This window comes from Emys orbicularis, chromosome 5, assembly GCF_028017835.1.
Source record: "Emys orbicularis isolate rEmyOrb1 chromosome 5, rEmyOrb1.hap1, whole genome shotgun sequence".
Lineage (NCBI taxonomy): Eukaryota > Metazoa > Chordata > Testudines > Emydidae > Emys > Emys orbicularis.
The window spans coordinates 32,222,921-32,245,002 of record NC_088687.1 but is presented as its reverse complement, the minus strand read 5'-3'; the positions used below and the strand labels follow the sequence as shown (position 1 = coordinate 32,245,002).

At 42.1% G+C, this 22,082-nt stretch overlaps 1 protein-coding gene across 1 annotated transcript; it reads left to right on the top strand.

Moving 5' to 3' along the window:
* Positions 1 to 496: 496 nt before the first annotated feature.
* Positions 497 to 21,560, top strand: LOC135879433 (cytochrome P450 2U1). Its single transcript, XM_065405410.1, has 5 exons — positions 497 to 929; positions 14,149 to 14,784; positions 18,717 to 18,878; positions 20,672 to 20,839; positions 21,382 to 21,560. The coding sequence occupies exons 1-5, from the start codon at positions 497 to 499 to the stop codon at positions 21,558 to 21,560; spliced, it is 1,578 nt and encodes a 525-aa protein (XP_065261482.1).
* Positions 21,561 to 22,082: the final 522 nt, after the last annotated feature.

Here is a 22,082-nt window from a genome sequence, read left to right as displayed (position 1 = left end):
TACTGACTCTATTTATGGACAGCCCCATTTCCCATTTGCAAATATCTAGGAGTCGCTGAATGGATTAGGCAGGTGCCAAGTTCCTTCTTTCCCCGCAGCCTGCCACCACCACTGGCAGGAACTGCAAAGCAACGTTTAGAGGGGGGGAAAAACAATAACTCAGTCAGAGCCGTGTGCTGCTTTATTTGCTCTCCTCCCACCCCCGATCTCTTTGCAGGGCTGGCGGCCGCCGCTGCTGCAAGGGGACAGTGAGCGGAGGCAGGACTCAGGAGAAGACTGATGGGGGGTGGGCAGGTCCGGGGAGAGGGAACCCCCTAGGCTGGGGACGTCACGCGGCCAGCTGGGGGGCGGAGTCGGGGACTCTTCCCGGAGTCTGGGACGAGTCGCGACGCACAGAGCTCCGCCCCCAGCCGGAGGCAGCCAATCCCAGGAGGCGAGGCGGGCCGGGCGCCTCGGGGATGTAGCGGCCGTGCCGAGACCGCGCTCCCAGGGCGGGATGGCCTGTGCGGGGCTTGCGGGCTGGCCCTGGCCGCTGCGGGACCCTGTCTGCTGCGCGCTGCTGGTGGCCGCCGGGCTCTTACTGGGGCTCTACTGGCTGCTGAGCCGCCCGTCTCGGGGGCTCCCGCCCGGCCCCAGCCCCTGGCCGCTCGTGGGCAACTTCGGCTTCGCGCTGCTGCCCGGCCCGCTGCGGAAGAGGTGGCTACTGAGCGAGCGGGCCGGGCAGGGGGGCTCCCGGCCGCTCGCCCCGCACCTGCTCCTGACCAGCATGGCCAAGGTCTACGGCAGCGTCTTCAGCCTCTTCGTGGGCAGCCGCCCCATGATCGTGCTCAGCGACTTCGAGGCGGTGCGGGAGGCGCTGGTCAGCCAGGCCGAGGTGTTCAGCGACCGGCCCAGCATCCCCATCGTGGCCATGCTCACCAAGAAGAAGGGTGAGCGCAGGGGCTGGGGGAGCAGCCGAGCGAGCCCCCCGGCCCGGCTCGGGCACTGGCCTGGCGCCGTCCGGCCGGGGCTGCAGATCCAGGGGTGCCTCCCTTGCATTGCACGGGGGTCCCTGCAGGAGGGAAATGTGGCCAGGTGGCTCCCTTCGAGGTGCAGCGTTCTCTCCAGGCAGGTCTTCCCAAACGTCCTTGGGGGAGGGGGTGCCAGGAAAGGGGCAAACCTCACCTCTCCAAACAGGGAAGCCCCTAGCCCTGGCAATGGAGCCTTAAGGGGCGGCCTGCTGGATTCCTTATACTCACAACAAAAAGGGCTTGAGACACAGCAGTGCTGGGAAGAGATTGGTCTTTATTTCCTGGCCCCAGTCAATTGACATGGGTCAGATTATTAAAGGTCCCATGGCAACTGGGGTCAATATCCACTGACTGGTGTCTGTCGTTACACCCCTTCCCCCATGTACGCAGGTACAAACAAGCATGAGACAAAATGTGTCTGGGTGTAGGGTGTATCCCGAAGAATTGGCTTGCTTACCTTTCCCAAAAGTCTTAAGCCCTGCGTGCAGAGAGGAAGGATGGTGTAGCAGAAGCCTCATCTACACTCAAAAGTTGAGTCAGCCCAGCTACGGCACTCAGGGGTGTGAAAAATCCACATCCCTGAGTGACGTTGTTAAGTTGGAATAGCCCCTGGGGTAGACAGCGCTAGGTCGACGGAAGAATTCTTCTTTCGACCTAGCTACTGCCCCTTGGGGAGGTGGATTAACTAAGCCGACTGAGAACCCCCCTCGTCAGTATAATGAGTGTCTACAATGAGCACTATAGCAATGCTGATGTAGCGTTTCAAGTGCAGACAAGCCCTAAGTCACTGGATCGGGTCTCAGTATATCTGGGTTCAATTATCAGATCTACCACAGACTTCCTGCAAGGCTTGGGCAAGACTCTCTCCCTCTTTATTCCCCGTCTTTAAAATTGGGAGAACAGTATTTCTCTATGTAACGAGGAGGTATTACAGTAAATTCATTACCTTTTTGCAAGATGTTCGGATACGATAGTGATGGGTCGGGACCTATGTAGATAAAAGTTGGGTAGGAATTGATTATATTTAGGCCTGGTCTATACTAGAAAATTAGGTTGGTTTGACTACCTTAGTCGAGTGAAAAATCCATACCTCTGGGCACCATAGTTAAACCAACCTAAGTACCCATGTAGACAGCGCTAGGTTGACAGAAGAATTCTTCCGTTGACGTAGCTACTGCCTCTCAGGGAGATGAATTACCTACGCCATCGGGAAGCTGTACAGTGGCACGGCTGCAACTGTGCATTTAAACTGTAGACAAGCCCTTAGTGGGGATGAATGAGAAGAACAGGGATTGTTTTGTATTATTAGTCTAGTGTCCAAGACTTAATATATTTAGTCCTAGATCAGTACCAAAATATCACTATAATTCTGAGGGGCCAATGTCCTATGTTCATCATGCTGGTATCTGAGTGTACAACAATTACATTAAATAAGTGGTTTCCTGACAGAGGGTCTGTCTTCTTTTGTTAGTAGGTGTTAGAGTTCTTAGGCTTTGGCACATCTTACTTTTGGGAATTCTAGCTTATAGAGGGGGGAGTTTTGTATTTTGTCCTAACTGTGGCATGTCTGCAATCCAATCCAGAGCATGGAGCTGGCTTCTGACAGCTCTTCCCCCTCTTTTGTGAATTTCAGCCATTGATGTTTTCATTGTTTCTAATGAGTATAATAGATTTCGTGGCTCTTGATCTCTGAGGTAGTCCAGGCCTGGCCCACTGAGGGCTTCAAATTCAAACTTCTGACCTTGACATTTAATCTGTATCTCATGGGGAGCCAGTGAAATGTGCAGAGTCCCAAGGTGACGTGGTTGTGTGGGCTGGAAAGCAGGTTGCTGCATTTTTAACCAGCTGTTGCTTTTATTAGACTTTAAGTTCTGATGCCTTGTGAACCAGGGCTGAAAAATTCACTGGACTCCTAGTAACCAGATGTGAAAGATTGGGGCAAGGATGCTACCACTAAAGGCCTGTGGTAGCATCTTTTCTCCTCTCTGGACCTCCTGGTTGCTATGTATACTTGAGGTGAAACTATCAACTGTCCCTGACATGGAAAATCTTGGCTGCTGTTTAGGATAGAGAGTGTCTGTCGCTCTCCCAGCCTCTGTTTGTTGGGTCCTCTCATGAATAACTTCAGTGCCTGCCTCTGCTGCTCTGAGTAGCCTTCTTGAGCAGCAGCAGCAGATTGAAAGTGGAGTGATCTTTGACCATTTCACTGCAACCCACCAAGTTCTGAATAGCAGCTATGAAACTAACTGATCCTGTTAGCCCACATGTACACTACACTAACATTTTTCTTCAAGCTTTCCACCAGTAAACTGCCACAGCTCAGCTCCACCTGTGGCAGCAATGTGGGGCATTAATGTAGTCTGGCAGCTTCTGGCAACCTCTGTTTTAACCACCACATCATCCAGGCCTGAACAGTGTTAGGTCTGGTCTACACTACCCGCCTGAATCGGCGGGTAGAAATCGACCTCTCGGGGATCGATTTATCGCGTCCCGTCAGGACGCGACAATCGATCCCCGAATCGACGCTCTTACTCCACCAGCGAAGGTGGGAGTAAGAGCCGTCGACGGGAAGCCGCGGAGGTCGATTTTGCCGCCGTCCTCACAGCGGGGTAAGTCGGCTGCGATACGTCGAATTCAGCTACGCTATTCACGTAGCTGAATTTGCGTATCTTAAATCTACACTACCCTGTAGTGTAGATGTAGCCTTAGACAAGGTGGCGATAAAAGCACCAGCAGCAAGTCCATCCTAGCATTCGCACCATTGCTGTGGCCACTGAAGCTGCACCAGTGGCTATGCGATGATGAGAAAGCTGATGAGAAATGCTAGTGGAAACAAGGCCTACAGGTACAGCTGTTGGTTTTTTGTCAACAAGATGAGATGTGGTCTGAGTTGTGTCCTCTGCAGTTTTTCTGCTACAAAACCAAGGCTGGACCATAGCTCTTTAATGCTACCATACACATTAATTGAATAGGGTAGCTGGTGTATTTTGGGAAAATCTGGGAAGGTAACCCATAATAAATACTTCTACAGGGCACAGAGTTCCCTGAGGACATTCACAGATAGGGGCATCAGCACCACATGCAAAAGTGCATCCTGGGATATCTTTTCTACTCTATGGTAAGAATGAGTCATGCCATGCCAGTCAATATAGTGCAAAATAAGCATGTGCTTTCTGGTTATGGTAAGATGACAACTGTTTGCTAGCCTAGCCCCTTATCAGGGTGGTACAGAGTGGGCCAGCACAATAACCAGTGCACGCAAGCATTTTAAATAGAATATCAACAACCATTTAAATTCCAGAGGTGGAGAGGGGAGTTGTAGTACAGGCAACATCTGAATTTCACTCTGCAGCTGCTTTGAAAAGCTCTGTGTAGCAGCAAAGAAATTGAAGTCTGCAGGCTCTAACAGGTAACGTGACACTGGCTTATCTGTGGTTCATGTTTGGAAAGGTATCTCAGCAGTACTCTATGCTCTGTTATGGGATAGCTGCCCAGAGCATCCCCAAGTGTGTCAAATTTTTGAAAATGAAATCTTAAATTCTATAGAAACTGATGGTGTAGGTCCCCTTACTTGGAAGCCCAGCACTTGGTTCTAACTATGGCAAATAGTGGACTATTGGATTTTAATGATCATTCTAGTCACTGTAAAGTACTTGCCTCTATTTTCCTTTCAATATTACTTGGGGGCCATTCTCTTGAGAGAGAATGGAGCTAGAAATCAGTGTTTTATGCTCTCTGAAAGTTCTGCATTCCACACTTTCTATAGCATGGGCACAGTGTTAATCTCTAATTCCAGCAGATTATGAGATATTGGCTAAAATTGTTTGTGTAACCCACTGGTGTGTTGTGTTCCCCTGATCCACAGAGGATGTTACAGCTCCTAGCTAGAGAGTTTGGCTCTTTAGCTCAAGCTGTAGATACTTATGCTTTTAAGACTGGAGATCATTAGTTCAATCCCTGCTGTCAGCCAAGGTGATAGCTGTCACATCAGCATGTGTGGGTGGAAGTAAGTTGATGGTTGGAATTGGTAATATGATTTAAGAACTTTTGTTTCACAAAATTGTCAGAGCTTGGAATCAGGACATACAGGTTTGTTTTTGTTTTTTTTAACCAATCAACTTTTCCACATACTGGCTCAGGATCAATGATAAAATACTGATCCTTGGTTTTTAATGTTGTATTGTTAAGAAAACTACTACTCTCCAAGTGAGAATACACTATTCAGAACAGTTTTCAGAGTGGTAGCCGTGTTAGTCTGTATCAGCAAAAAGAACGAGGAGTACTTGTGGCACTTTAGAGACTAACAAATTTATTTGGGCATAAGCTTTCGTGGGCTAAAACCCACTTCATCGGATGCATGCAGACTCCAACGAGAAACTGCAGAACTGGAATTAATTTGCAAACTGGACACCATTAAATTAGGCTTGAATAAAGACTGGGAATGGATGGGTCATTATACAAAGTAAAAACTATTTCCCCATGTTAATTTTTCCCCTACTGTTACTCACACCTTCTTGTCAACTGTTTGAAATGGGCCATCCTGATTATCACTATAAAAGTTTTTTTCTCCTGCTGATAATAGCCCACCTTAATTGATTAGTCTCGTTAGATTTGGTATGGCAACACCTATTTTTTCATGTTCTCTGTGTATATACATCTTCCTACTGTATTTTCCACTGCATGAATCCGATGAAGTGGGTTTTAGCCCACGAAAGCTTATGCCCAAATAAATTTTAGTCTCTAAGGTTGCACAAGTACTCCTTGTTCTTTTTATTCAGAACAGTGTATTTGACTACCTTTTTCTTCTGGGCTCTGTAGCCTCCCATTGTAAAGAAATGCTTAGTTGTTTTCTCTTCAGTGCAATCCATTCTCCTTTCTCTCATTCACTTAAGTTTCCCAGAAATGGATATAGTCGCATGCTATTCTTTGTAGGGTACATGCTTTCAGCAGAACAAACAAAACCGAAACTAAAATTGCTAAAAAGATAAACCAAATAACTGTTTTTTTTTGTTTTTTTTTTTCTAGTTGGGCACCAGTGATCCCTGGACTACCTTATCCTTTTCAACATAATATTATCATCACTGACGCCCCACTCTCCATGTTGGTCCTCTAATCCAATCCGATTTTTTTTTAAAAAGCCTACATTTTCAGTTGAATGCAACTACTGTATTTGTCCTATTTACATTACCATAAAGAGTTAATTTTTATTTCACAAACAAATACATGATGCAAATTTCCTGGAAAGTAAACATGATATATGTACTGACTTTTGTAATGCACATTCCCCATAGACAAATACCACCAAAAAGTAACAATTCTCCTGCTTCTTCATGTACTGATATAATTGATCTTAGATAAAGTTAATTAACTTGTTTATGGTTTCAGGATTAAGTTCATCATTCTAGTCTAAAAACTTGTTGTAGTGACTAATACAACTCCATTTTTGGATTTAACCCAGAAGCCATGTTGACATAATTTAAAGTACATAGATTTGTGTTTTATGGGAGGTCAGCAGACTTTGTGCCAGTATTGGCAACATCAGGTACGGTCTTCCATGTTGTACTAGTTGTTGGAAGACATCTTGGATAACTCAGAAATATATACTGGGAGATTTCTGAGCCGTAGCTGAATGGTTGTGTGGGAGAGTTTCTATCATACTTGGTACGCCTTGCCTATAGATGTGGAGGTTTCTTGGTTTGGGTTTTTTGGCAAAACCCCCCAAAACTCTCTCTGATATAACTCCAACAGTGGTAGCAATGGTGTGAGCTCTAGCATTATGAACATAGAAGCCTAATAAGACTGTCTAATTCAGGAATTTGGAGCAATCAAATTTTTTAATTGCTCCGCTCGAGCTCCGCTCCGGCACCAATAGTGACTGCTCCAGCTCCGCTCCGACTCAAATTAATTTTTAACTAAATAAAAAGTGCATACTGTAATTTTGAAAAAACATTTTTTTATTCAGACTTTTAAAACAATTCAAATGTCATCAACAATGATACAAACTAGAATCATTCATAATTCATTCTGTAAAAAATTATTGCAGCAATCAAGTAGTTTTTCATAGCCTGCCGCAAATAATTTAAAATTAACTTTAAAGCCGAAAACAGTCGCTCTACACTAGCTTGAGTTGTTGGCATGCTCGAAGCAATTCTACAGGCAGCCTGAATGCGGTGTGGGTAGCTGTGAATGGCCTCAAAAACAAACTTAACTTTTAGCCTACCAATAGACTTCATCGCCTCACAATCTTCCTGAAAGTTTCTCTCGAATAATGCTTCATTACAATTACGAATTGCAGAAACTCGCCGGTATCGTTCTTGTTTATCCAATTCCTTTTCGAAGTCATCGTCTTCTGAAGAATTGATGCTTGCATTATCTACATTTCCCCGTGATGGTTGAAGACGTCTCAGGGATGGACGCTCGAACAAGTTCAGAATGGAGACGGAAGTTTGAGAACAGCCTGCTATTTCTGAAGGATGTGAACTTTCTGAAACTGCAAATTCGATTGTTGATGACTCCTTTTGTTGTGTTTCGTTTTCTTCAACCTCTTTCGCCGAGTTCAAATGTAGCAATAGATTTTATTTTTCGAGTCGTCGAGCAATATCAAGGAGCCCTTCCTTTGCCTTTGGTATTTTCCTTGAGGTAAGAAGAATCCGATACCGTGGGTCAACATAAACTCTAGCAAGGAAGTGAATATTGTCTAAAAGCTTCTCTTCGCGTTTCTGCATGGAGGATAGAATTCCTTCTGCAATTTGTCCACCATTTTCTTGCAAGGATTTTGACAGTTTTTGCCATTCCTTCATTAAAACTCCAGGGGTTACATTGACAGCTTGAAGATTCACAGTTGGTTGGTTTGGCTTTGCCAAGAGGTCTCGCAGGTTCTTCACTTCGTCCCATTCAGTTTTTGTTAACTTGAGTTCTCTTGATCCAGCAGCAGCCACTTGTTCACAGTAAGACTGAAAAACGAGAAGCCGATCAATCATCGCAAATATTGAACCCCAGCGAGTCACAGTATCCAATGATTGAGTTACCCCATGTAGATCAAGCAGAACACTTTGAATACTTCGGGTTTGTAGTTTGACAACTTGTCGAATTTTTGCCAGAAATTTCTTCATGTTCTTTGTTCAGTCCATCCCAGATTGCCAACTGAAGTGTGAATACCACACTTATCAGTTGGACTTTTGAGTTGTCCTCATGAAGCCATGTTGGAAGTATGAGGCTAGGGTCATTAACCCATTGCGCAGCAGCATCCATGTTGTGTTCGATTTCATCCATTCCTTTAGTTCCTTCATCAGGCAAAATAGCTTCAGTTCTGTCCACATCGCTGTTCTCGGAGGTAGAAATGGTTTCATTGTCCTCGCTGAAATTTTTGGCGGCACACATCATGTTTGCTGCATTGTCAATGCAGATGCTCAGCACTTGCATTTCACTAATCCAAAATTTTTCTAAAATAGCTTTTACTTGACTTTTCACGTACGAAGAATTGTGACGCCCTTCAGTGTCGATTATGTCCAAGGTTTTTACCACAGCTTTATCTTTTCCTTCTTCGTAGTACTGAACATTGATTGCAAGGAAATTTCTGTTTCCACAGGTTGCCGCATCCATTTTCAGGTAGCACAATTTTTGCTCCAAAGCTTTCTTGAGCTCTTCGCGACCAGACTCAGCTGTGCTGACAACTAAATGACGAACCGCATCGTGCCCCGTCGAAACGCCAAGCTGCCGACCCATTTCACCTGCAATTTTTTTGGAATCCTTTGTTCTTTAGCCTGAAGGTAGTGAGTGTTGTTGAACTTAAGCAAACCATTTCCATCAGCCCTTCACGGAAAGTATTGGCATCCATGGTGACTGCAACCTTTGAGGACTTCAAATATGAGTCAAGTTTTGTTTGCTCAATTTTGGGTTTCTTTTCAGATGAAGCTCCGCAAAAAATCTTTTCTCCAGGAGTTTTCAAAGAGCCAGATGAACGTCATTTAGCCGCGTCAGCTTTCTGTTTTGCCTCATCTCCCTGGTCCTTTTTTGTAACCAGAGCCACATAGTTTTCAGGGTGGTTACGTTTTACATGCCACCAAAGGTTGAAACTTTTCACAGCACTTGCTTCACTTGTCTTGAAGCTACATGGTTTGAGCTCGCCATTCACTTCCTTTTCCACCTTGCACGTTGCCGATTTCTTCTTTGCTTTTCCCAAAAGCCCAAATTTGGGCTTTTCAAATTCAAAAGTAAAGACGTCATTGAGATCCTTTTCCGTAAATCGGCTATCAATCATGGGGGGCAGATTTGATTTTTTTGTTGTTGTTGTTGAAGCCATGGCCAAATCTTCTTGTGCTGCTACCGCATCCAAATGTTTCTTGTTATGATCTTCGAAAAGCAATGAACAAAAGCATTACATTTTTTTATAATGTACCTGCTTGTGATATCTTAACCACTTAAGGTACTTCGAATTTTATTTTTACACAAAATTATTATTAAAGTATATTTTAATATTTTAACATGTTTCTTGCAGTTTTAATGAAGTAAGAAGTATTTTAATATACATAATATAAATTTTTATTTATAAACTGCAACTTAGTTTTTCTTATGAAATTTTGCAGTAAAAATATTCGAAATATTTTCCAACTTTTTAATTAATATCTCAAAAACGCTTTAATATAGATATATCAATGAAATTTGGTATGTGTCGTAGTGTTAGTATGTGCTATTGCTGTTCTACAACATTAATTGTTGGGAAGTAACGAGGCTACGCGTTACAAGGTTGAAAATAAACTTTAACGGGAAAGCGGATTCAAATTGCAAGCATAGTCCTTTTAGTAAAGAGAGCAAATTTTCGGAAATATGTTTTTGCTTCATCAGGCTGGAAACATTATACAAGATAGAACCTGTTATTTGCTCTGTGCTTGCAATTTGAATCCGCTTTCCCATTACAGTTTATTTCCAACGTTCTATCATACAACATCATTCAAACAAAATTATTTAAACTACAGGCGTGAACTGGGGGGACTGGGCCAATTTTATTAAATATTTTTAAAGTCTTCGACTATTTAACAGATACGACCCTGGAATATGATTTAATGCTAAAACATGCATTAAAATGGTACTCTTAATTTATTTTGTATAATTAATAATTTCTGAGAAAACTGTTTAAAAATTTTAATCTGCTTAGATGCTTAGAATGATACAAACAATTTTATTTATTACTTATTTTTCAACTTTGGAACCATAAATTTTAAATGTAATAATGAATAATAACCAAAAATTATTAACTTATTATGGAACATAATATTACCGCTCGTAGCCGGGGCAGTCGACGACAAGCCTTTCTTGAAATATGAAATAAAAATGACCAACCGCCAGTTCGGGACGCCTGTGGTTTAAATAATTTTGGATAATGTAATATGGTAGCACATACTAACGCTAAGACACAGACATAATTTCATTACTTTATATTAAAGTGTTTTTGAGATATTAATCAGAAATTAACTTTTCGTCACCTCCTTGAAGGGACTGTAGCTCCCTTAAGAAGAATTTTAGGACACGTGTTCACAAAAACGTTTTTTCTTAAAATGACCTAAGGATTCACCCCAAAGTTGTGTTGGACATTTTCCAATCACTCTGGATATATCACAAAAATCACTCCTAGTTTATGCAAAAATGTTTACTGTATATTTACATGCCTGCTGCACGCGACTTTTTCAGTAAATTTAAAATTACAAACAACGCTACCAAAAGACAGTTGAACAGATGACTTATAAAATAAGTCCACCAGAGTGATACGGGAGCATGTACAAATGAACAAATGTAACGGGAGCCCGTGTGAGAAATGAGCTTAAGTGGTTAATATCTCTTGCGATATCTTAATACATCAATAAACAAAAACATTTTTTTTTGCAATATATCTGTTTGTAATATCTCAAATGTTGCATCTTGCGTCACACTTTTCCGTAATCGCAGCACTCAGTGCGTCTCGTTGATCAACCCTTACAAAAGAAGTATCAACACATACTAATCTACGCGAGTACGCACAAGGGTGGGAGCAGTCTGCAGTGTTGCCAGATGTCTGATAATTATCTGATTCTTTAATAAAACATATCTCCAAAAAACTTTATAATTTTGTATCTGTACATTAAATCTTGATTTCGGCTGAAGTGAGAATAACTGTGACATATTACGTAAAGTGGTAAAGTAGATGTTAATATCAATTGTTATACAATCTGAAACTTTTTGGCACCTTTAGGACTTTTTTGCTAAATATCATTCATTTTGGATTGAAAATGGAAAAAAAAAAAACTGGAGCAGTCAAGATTTTCTGTGCTCCGGCTCCGTTCCAGCTCCAGGCAAAAACCTGCAGCTCCATTGCTCCGGGCTCCACTCCAAAGCCCTGGTCTCATTCTCGTTGCTTGATGCACTTTTATGGCTTCTTCAAATTCTTCCTTGTATATACCCATTCCTGGGTCCACTTGGCTCTCAGCTCATGTACAGAGCAAGTGCTGTTTTCCCTAGCTTCTTTTTTCAATGACATTCTGTTAATAAACAAAAGTGTCCAATTACTCCTCTTTATTGTTACCTGGCACTCAGCCAATGGATTCAAGTTTCTTCTCTGATCTCCGTTGTTGCTCTAACCTAGTGCTTCTTTCTCCTTTTTAATCTATTTCTCCATCTCTGTTTGTTAGTTTCTGCCTATAGTAAGCTAGTTGTCAGTGCTCCCAAATGAGCTGGGAGTTCCATGATTTTGATGATCTCATATGACAGTCTTCTCTATGGAACCATGTCTGAAAAGACTTTTCCAGTAAAACCTCAGAGTTTTGGGAATGGAGGTTGTTCATAACTCTGAACAAAATGTTATGGTGTTCTTTCAAAAGTTTACAACTGAACATTGACTTCATACAGCTTTGAAATTTTACTATGCAGAAGAAAAATGCTGCCTTCACTTCATTTTTTTTTTTTTAGTAGCTTACGTTAAACACAGTACGTTTTTGTTTGTGCTGCTGCCTGATTGCGTACTTCCAGTTCCAAATGAGATGTATGGTTGACTGGTCAGTTCCTAACTCTGAGGTTCTACTATAATATGAAATTGGGACAGTCTTAGTTCGCCAGCTCAGCTTTTAATGCATAAATTGAAGGGAGTTTGCTCCCTTAAAAGATGATGAGGCTGTCTTCTCCTGTGGATGGTATTCATGTCCTGAAACTACTCTTCCCCCTTCTGGAGGCAGGAAAAGGTTGTGCTGAATTGTGGTTTGGTTTTGTTGTAGTACTTGCTTTAGGCCAAGATAGAAGTGTTCTTTTTCACTGGAATGATTAATATGTTCTTGGCCAATTTCAATATCATATGTGCCTTAATTTTTCACTTGTCCCAGTTGATGTTACTGCTGCTACGTAGAAACACTGTCCTGGGGTGGGTAATCTGACAAGCTAAGAAAACCAACAAAAACAAAAAAGTGTTCTGTACAGAAAATGTATTGCTGAGACGCTGTCCTTCAGGGCATATATATATGGAGACAAAATGAGCTTCATTTGAATACCTGTTCACTCAGTTGGTATAATGCAGTGACTTTCTTCTTAATCAAGGACTGATCATAATACTCTTTTCAAGACCTTTGGAACTAAACAATGTATTCAGATTTTTCAACCTAATACAGTCACTTTAATAGATAATTAAGTCAGAAAAATCTAATCATGAAGACCACATACCAATCTTTATTTTGCCCTTCCATATCTCTTAGATTGTCCTGACCCTGAATAGTTTACATTCTCTTTGGCATATACTACCCTTGTACATTATTATACCCACTCTTTTAAATAACTTTTCTGGATTTATTTTAGTGTTATAACTCATTTTCATGTTTTGACTATTAGGTCCTTTTATCAAAATGTGGATGCCTATCCAGTATCAAGAAGACATATCTTTCTGTTACCAATTTCTAATGGCCACTGAGTTTCTCTCTTGTGTTCTGTTATCTGGCCATATGTTAGATTAGGCATTAAGCTCTTATCAAACTGCCTTTCACAAATCAATTAATTAAAAAAAAAAATCTTTGAAACTTACCATTAATGGTGAGATGTAGCTGTCCTGTCGCTTTTGTGAAACAAGCTGCTCTTCCTAAGGAAACATAACGTGAGTTCACCATAAGTAGCACTAAAATATTGGTTCTTGCTCTGATGGCTTAAAATACGTTTCCAAGTTACTCTGATCAGGTTTAGATGAATTTGGTTAAATCACTGTAGCTAGGTGGTTTTTTGTTTTGTTTATATAGTTAGACACTGTACACATTTATAGTACTATTGTCAAATACAACAAGATGTATCTATTTGCATGTAAATTAATATTTATAGTTGACTCCAAAGAAGCCCATGAACAAAAAAGTTTAAAATATTGACTCGGGGTAGACTTCATAATACGAAACACCCATGGAGAATGTGTGTCTAAAGTTTTGAAAACTCCCTACGGATGCAAATCCAAGGGTGTTTTTACCCAGAAGTTTTAAATATATAGTCACCTTCCCAGTCTGTCTGTAGCTTTTATATCCTGTTGCCTAATTGTTTCATAAAAATGTAAGGGTCAACTTGAATTTTCTCTTTCATGGGAGTTGCATGCACACAGACAGTACTGGGAGGTGTGGTCCGTGGAGAGAGTCATCCTGTAATGTCACAGTGCAGAACAAACTGTGTTTGAGTATTTGGTTATCTCCATCTTGCTCATGGCATTTGTGTAGGAGGTTCCTTTTTTTTTTTTTTTTTCCATTTGTTTAAAGGGTTACTGCTAACGTATGTCCAAAACTTGACATTCCTGTGACATGCTTACAAGACGGTAAGCAATAATAGTTCTATAGTGCCTTCCAACTGAGGATCTCAAAACGTATTTCAAACATTAAGCCTGTCGAGGTAGCCATTTTACAGATTGGAAAACTGAGGTAGAGCGTTGCCCAAGGCCATGTAAGAAGTCTTAGATAGAGCTGGAACAGAGTCATCTTTCTCTGGCTCCTAGTTCTGTGCCTTGATCACATGACTCTCCTTCCTTTTTGGAAAGTTCCTGATTTGGTTCTGAGGTTGGTTTTTTTTGGGGGGGGGGGAAATAAATATGTCACCTTGAGAATATAGCTGCTCAGTTTGGGATTCACTTTTTTTTTTAATTCCCTCCCCGCCCCCCCAGGTGTCGTTTTTGCACCATATGGCCCGGTATGGAGACAACAGAGGAAGTTTTCTCACTCAACTCTTCGTCATTTTGGATTAGGAAAGCATAGCCTGGAACCCAAAATCATTGAAGAACTGAAGTATGTGAAGGAAGAAATGCTAAGATATGGAAAGGATCCATTTAACCCCTTTCCTATTATCAGCAACTCTGTGTCCAATGTTATCTGTTCTATGGCCTTTGGCAGGCGCTTTGACTATGAAGACGTTGAGTTTAAGACCATGCTAAGTCTCATGTCACGTGCGCTAGAGATAAGTGTAAACAGCCATGTACTTCTGGTCAACATTTGTCCTTGGCTGTATTATCTTCCCTTTGGCCCTTTCAGAGAACTGAGACAAATTGAGTTTGATGTCACAGCTTTTCTAAAGAAAATAATTGCACAGCACAGGGACACCCTGGATAGAGAAAATCCCAGGGACTTCATTGATATGTATCTCCTCCAAGTGGAAGAGGAGAGAAAGAGCAACAGTGAGAGCAGCTTTAACGAAGACTACCTGTTTTTTATCATTGGTGACCTCTTCATCGCAGGTACTGACACCACTGCCAACACACTGCTCTGGTGTCTGCTCTATATGTCGCTCCACCCAGAAGTACAAGGTAAATGAGACTTTTCTAACCGTATTTATTCTACACTGGACTACAAGACTGCGTTGTTGTTTTTATATAGTGCTGTATTTTATCAGGAAGGCAGACAGGCAAGTAACCCAAAATTGTGTTAATCTGAAATTAAAGTTATAAACAGGTATAAGTAACTTAAAGGGCTAATACTTAGTAGAGCACCTCAATATCCTAGTTTTATTATATATGTAATGAAAATCAAATACAAGCCCTCCCCCGAAAAACGTAAGTACCCCAAATGGCATTAATGTTGCCCACGCAATCCCTGCCATACTGTGCATTTGCCACCTAAATTTTCTAGATATGTATCTAAGGCACGTATTGCAGCTAGTTGACATGTCAAACTTGGATACATTGATGTTTTGGCCGGGAATCCCCCCTCTAGGTTTCAGAGCCCGAGCTGCAATATCTACTAGACAAAGAAGGTTTCAAGTACGAGGCACTGTGACGTGGCTGTAGTAAGTACTGCCTACAACACTTCTGTCAGTGCCTCCTAATCTAGAGTAATCTCTTTAAAAAGGTCAAGGTAATAGTTTATTCTCCAAACTCAATCATAAATCTTCTTCGGGCAAAGATTGTACAATAGGACAGCAGTTCAGCATTCTGGAGATAAATGAGTTCACTCAGTGCTAATTTAAAACACCATTTTATTGCCTGTTGTTAGATTGGAACAGGAACAGCCAAACACTGTATCACCTAGGGACAAACTCTTTTCTAGGGTGACCATATTTCTTAAAGTAAAAACGGGATGGCCCGGGGCTCGCCCAAGCCATTGTGTTACCTATGTTGACCTTAATAGTCCTCCAGCAGCTGTCCCACAATGCCTAATACTGACTGCTCTGGTCGCAATTCTGAACTCCACTGCCGAGGGCTCACGGGGACTGGAAATTGCCCCCTTAAAGCCCTACAAAATTTTTAAACGCATTTTCCTGATTGTCCAGCTTGGAAGTTGGTGAGTACATCTAGCAGTTCTCCATTGTTGTGTGCAACTCCCCAGCTGACCATGCCAGCTGCATGCTCTAGACATGCTCTGTCCTGGAGTAAACAGGAGATATTGGATCTCTTGAGCCTCTGGGGAAAAAAGACTCTGCAGGCACAGCTACAAACCAGCTGTAGAAATGTGAACATCTGAAAGCAAATTGCTCAGGGAATGCAGGAGAAGGGGTACGACAGGGATCAGCAGCAGTGCCTCATGAAAGCATCTCTCTTTCACCAACAGAAATCTGTCCAATAAAAGATATTTCCTCACCCAACTTTGTCTCTCTAATAGGAGTTGGAGTATTTTTACCACTTCGGCTAACAGAGCAATAATATGAATGAAAAACATTCTAAAATCCACTTCATGGGTTGGGGTTTAGAAGGTGTTTGTGAGTTTCGTGTCTTTAGCTTCTTTCTCCACTTACACATGCTAGTAATTTTTCTCTTTTTTGCTGTTGATTTGAACCATTTTTGTCACTTGTCTTTGAACCCCATCTCTTTCTGCTGTTTTGAGATGAGGTGACCAGAACTGAGCGTAGTATTCCAGGGGAGTGTGAAACATTGATTTATATAACAGCACTATCTCCTTACCAGTGTGATCTGCCATCCCATACTTTATACATCATAATATTTTTCTCTGCTTTCATGTGGCCTGCCTGGGAGTCTTGTTGTGCCACCTCTTGTTCCTGGCCATGAGGCTTCTTCAGCTCTTATGAGGAAGTGGTCAGGCAGTTCACAGAAGAAGCACTTGCTGGGGGCAAACTCTTCCTGCCAAGGAAGAAGCTGGGCTAGAAGGGAGGCAAGGTGGGAAGAAATAGTTGGTCTCGCTACTTGCTGGAAGAAGGAGCCCCACTTTTAGCTCTTGTGGGCGCTAAAGAGGGAGAGGCATGGGGGAGGAGGGAGAGAGAGAAAGGAAAGAGACATACATGATCAAAACTAACTGGGCTCCAGTCCTATCTGAATTCCAAAGATAAGTATATTTGTCCAGGATCTGAGGGACTTTTAATTACTGCTTTTTTTTTTTTTTTTTTTAACTAAGCAAAGATAATGTAGCAGTCTAGACATGCTATTAGCTAAAAAGTCAAGAAATCTTGCACCTTGCAGTCAGCAGTGCAAACAGCAAAGCATGTAGGTAGTTTTATTACAGTCCCACAAATCTCTGCAGGATCCTACAGACTGCATCATGGGGATACAACACTTTGGTGACCTAGTGTGTGTAGACAGAAAAGCAACTCTGGTATTGTAAACAGGCAAATGGGTAACCCACTGTCATCACTGTAAAGAAGTTTGTTTACTTTGTGTTCCTCATTTGAGCAGAAATTTCCTTAGCAAATCCATAGATGGCAGCATATGTCTGTTTAGCAAGTGACGATTGCTGAATCCCTTTCCCTGCCTTTGTGGTAATACACAGAACTTTTTCTTATGCTGACTGAGCAGATAATTAACCTTAAATCGCTGTTGAGGAGCTGGCAGGTCTAATGCTGAAAGGTAGAACTGGCAAGCAGAACAACCACTACAGGCACAGGGTTTCCAGGGAAGTTGTGGATAACTAATATTAGCTATTACTTAAAAAACAAACAACCCACCCAGTTTGGATATTTTCCCCCTCTGGCCTGCCCTTCATCTTTTGCTTGTCTTTTTAGATTGAGAGTTCTTTGGGGCAGGGTCTCCATCTTCATAGCTGGGTGGAAAGCACCTAGTGAATGCTGCTGTAATGAACTTAATACTATATGATGAGCCCTCAATGAAATGCTAAAAATAGGTTGAAAGAAGGAGCTTTCACCTTCCTCCATTACTTTGGGCCTAATATACATGACAGGGTAGGATAGAATAGAGAGTCGGCTTTCATTTATCCTTTGGTAGGTTGGGTGAGATGAGGCAAGGAGGAAAGAGTGCGTAGAAACTCTTTCCAACAGTGCGGCTGATCAGATTTTTGTGTACTGGTAATGGGTGTTGTGTTTTGTTAAACCATTACCCCACAACTCTGAGGAAGGCTGTGCAATCCCTGAGCCAAGTAGAGTGCCAGAGAGGCCAGGACTGAGAACTGCAGGCCCAAAGGGAGAGACTTTAGTTCAAGTTGATTTTTGGATTTAAGGAAGTAGAACCCCAGTCCATTACTACAGAGGTCTGCTGTGTATCTGAGAGGGCTACTGCTGCTACTCAGGTACTCGTATACTGGAAGTGGAACCCCAACAGCCATGGCTGCCCCTCCATATGCCAGTAAAGGAAGGTAATCATCTTGCAGCTAAGGAAGGTGTCTGTGCCTGGTCATCCCTCCTTGATGGGAGGGCCGGGGGAGAAGGGGAGTCTCAGAATCCCACTTTTGGTACTAGTTGTCATGGGGCATGCCTGCCCTGGAGCACCCCTGCTGAGCTAGTGTAGCTCTGCAGGCACTCCCTGCCTTGGTTGCATTTCTCTGAGGGCCATTTAAGACCTCACGCAGCCCACATGGGTATAAGACACAATCCCCCTCCTGGGGTTGTAGTTTAGTTCCAGATTATTTTGGATTTTAAAAGGGCTCTTTCCCTGGTCTCGGGGTTGCACAGCCCTCCTCCTGGGGGCCTGTGGTTCTCAGTCCTGGAAGCTCCTTTCCTTTAGGAGAGGTTCTCTCTCTGTGAGCATCTACCTGTAACTGAGTTCTGATGACCTTTTATTGGCCCAGGTGCTCATTAGCCAGATGGGCTCTTTAATTTAGTTCCTCGTGGGTAGTCTGGGCACAGACTCCCTTTAAAGGACCAGCAACCTCTGAACTGTCATTAGAAAACTCCTATGCCCTTGGCTGCCTAGAAGTGAAAGTCTCTAGCCATCCTATTATCAGTACTCATAGTTTTCCTCAACTATATTACGATGGAGTGTAATGTAAATCTGAAAGTGCGTAGTGCCTTTGCTCCTAGTTTTAATGTTTCTCTTTACTCCTCCCTTCTTTTGCATAGAAAAGGTTCATGCAGAAATTGAAGTGGTCATCGGGCATGACAGAGCTCCTTCTCTCACTGACAAGGCTCATATGTCCTTCACAGAGGCAACCATCATGGAGGTACAGAGGATGACTGTGGTTGTTCCTCTTTCTGTTCCTCGAATGGCCTCAGCAACTGCTGGTAAGTGCTTGTAGGTTTGTTTGGTTTTGGTTTTTTTTACATTTTGTGGCTGAAATGTCTGATGGGACAGGTGGTGAGAACTTTATGAAGATTGAAGTTATGCAGGTACAGATGTAACTTCAGTGTGTAAAATGCCATCTCTTTAGACAAGGGCTAGGAATGTTTATCTGATCATCCAAAGTGATTAATTTAAGATGCCAAAGTACTGTATTTCATAATTAGAATCCTATCTGCTGATGAACAGGAATTGCGTGAGCCTTTGTTGTTAGACCCAGCCTTTGGGAATAGTAAAGAGAATCTCAGCTTTCATTTCACAAAACCAAAAAAGTCTCTAGCCCTTTTCCTGGCACAAAGAGCCTTGAAAATATTAACGTGATGTAAACCGATTGCTAAGCTGGAAAGGAATGTGCTGCTGGTTTTTATTTCTACAGAAAACAATAATCTCACCCTCTCCCAAAGTCATGTTGCTGGTCCCTATTGCCAGGGGCGTGATAGTGGTAGACAGGAATTGGTTAACCTGGGTGGGAGGTAGCAAAAAATCATCTTGCAAGCCACCCAAAAGCATATCCTTCTTTAAATTGTTCAACACCTGCTACAGTGATGCTAGCTGCTTAAAGGAGAATTCCCTCCTTTCATCCCCCCGCAGTGCTTCAAGGTCATGGAGAGATGAACTACATCCTTCTGCTAGACTCTACAACAGTGTATGTGGAGGAGGAGAGCTGGTGCCAAGCCACTGCTGCTTTGAGTGGGATTCCTGTAGCGGTTACAGGCAGACCCTCTCCTTCCTCTCAGGAGCTGACACTTGGTGCTCTGGCCTGGAGCTCTGACATCTCCAGCACAAATCCAACTGGCCACTGAGCTGGACATCAGAGGGGACATCGTCGCCACCCAGTCAAATAGCTTGCAGACAGACTGCAGGACAAATTGCTGGTTGGAATCAGAGTTTGTGGGATGGCCTGCCAGCTCTGATAAACAGCTGCCAGATAGGGGAGCCTCAGTGAATTACTAGGAACTAGAAAGGGGAAACGTGATAGGCCAAGACTTACTAGACTAGAGATTGGGAAGGATTATGTGTGTGAGGATGGGGAAGGGAAGATGGAATTAATGGACATGGGGGATAGGGCAAGGTTTTGGAACGGATAGATTTTTGTGGGCAGGGGAATATTGTTGAAGTGGAATACATTTTGAGGAAGTCCTGTGTTCAAAATGCTGGCAGTATAGGCCTGGTCCTGTCTGTGTTCCTGTGAAACTTTTTGGGTCAGCTTAATGGTTGCAACAGTAGAAGATCTGAAATGTCTCTGCTATTCTAGATAATGGTAAATGATTTGAGTAAACTAAAGGGATTGGCGCACATCATGCAGTGTTTGCTTTGCAGTGCATCACCAGTGAATTCTAGTTTTATCAGCATTAGCTAGTTATGGGAGGATCATCCCAATGTAAGGGGTTCCTCTAGTGGGACAACATCTTCTGTTCAATCTTCCTGTCTGCTGCTGGCATATTGAGTGAGACTTTCTGGAAACATAACATGGCTGAGACTTTCCCACACCCTGTTGATCCCTGACAATTAGCATAATTTAGTATACTTCTGGCTGCCCAGAATCAGGGGAGCACAAGGACCACCTTTGCACCCAGACTTTCACCCTCTGTCCTGAGATGTGGTGGGTGTTCCTTGTCCATAGCTGAGGATCTGAGCTATTGTTTAATAACTATAGTTCCTCTTCTGTTAAGCATGAAATCTCTCATGTTTGCTCCTAACAGCTATCAAATCTCCTGTCTCTGTTTTTGTTTTGAAGTGCTACAGGGATATATTATTCCTAAAGGCAGTGTGATTGTGCCCAACTTATGGTCAGTGCACAGAGATCCAAATATATGGGAGAGACCAGATGACTTCCAACCAACAAGATTTCTGGATGAAAATGGCCAGCTAATCAAAAGAGAAATGTTCATTCCTTTCGGAATTGGTAAAATATCTAGATACAGCTGGAATGGGCTTTTTTGTTTAAAGTTTGGGGTGAGAGTTACACTTCCAAAAAGCCTTTGGCATTTGCCATTTTCTTCTTTTGTCATAGAAAATAATATTCATTGTTGAAAATAGAATAAAAGTTGAACATATATGGTGCACACTGATTACTTAAGCTTTTTTTTTTTTTTTTTTTTTTTAACCTCTTGGGAGTGTCCTGCAAAACACAGTAATTTAGTTCCTACCAACCCCAGCTGCCTGTTTAAATAAATGCAACCTTCTCCCAGTAGTGTCCCCAAGATGGATCAGGTGATACTATAGAAGTGGTTTTACTGCCATAAAGTGTTAAGACTGTATGAGCTTCTAATGTTAAGCAATAAAACCAAGTGAAATCCAAACCAAGACTCTGAATCCCAACTTTAAAAAGTTCAGATCTGAGTCCTTCTCTGCTTGGAACAAGGTTGTAGGGAAATTGTAGGGCTGTATTTGAATGAGTCAACAGTATAAGGATCAGTAATATTTACCCTTCTAACCTCTCTTTAGGTAAACGTGTGTGCATGGGAGAGCAGCTGGCAAAAATGGAGCTGTTCTTGATGTTTGTAAATCTCATGCAAAATTTCACCTTTTTGTATCCTGATAATGCTACAAAACCAGCCATGGAAGGAAGATTTGGTCTAACTTTAGCTCCATATCCATTCAATATAATTGCTTTGAAGAGATGAAGAAACTTGAAAAAAGACTAAATGAAGAGATACTGCACTTAGCAAATTCAGCTTTATATTTTTATCGTTCTAAGGTATGAAAACATATTCAATAAAAATGATTGGTGAACATTCCTTGAATATGAACTAGTAACTCAAGGTTAGCTGCTGAGTTCCAAAAGTGACTAGATGAGAGCATGTCAGCCAATTTGATGTTCTTCACCTTTTAATTCCTTTTTTAAGATACAATTACCCAATCTGTTACCATTAATTTTGGGACAAAAGACCAAAATAACACACGATGCTTTACAAGTTTCAAGTGTAATTTTGGTCAATATGTTTTCAAAGTGCTTTGTGTATACACTTGCCAGACAAAAGGAAGGATGTGATCAACTAATACTAGAGGAAGCATTAAATGACTTAAGGGATTTGTATGTTTGTATGAAGAAACATGGTGACTAAATAAATGCTATGTTGCTGAAGAGTGTTAGAAATGACCAGAACAGTGATACTAAGGCTCGCAAGTGGCTCTTTAACGTTTCT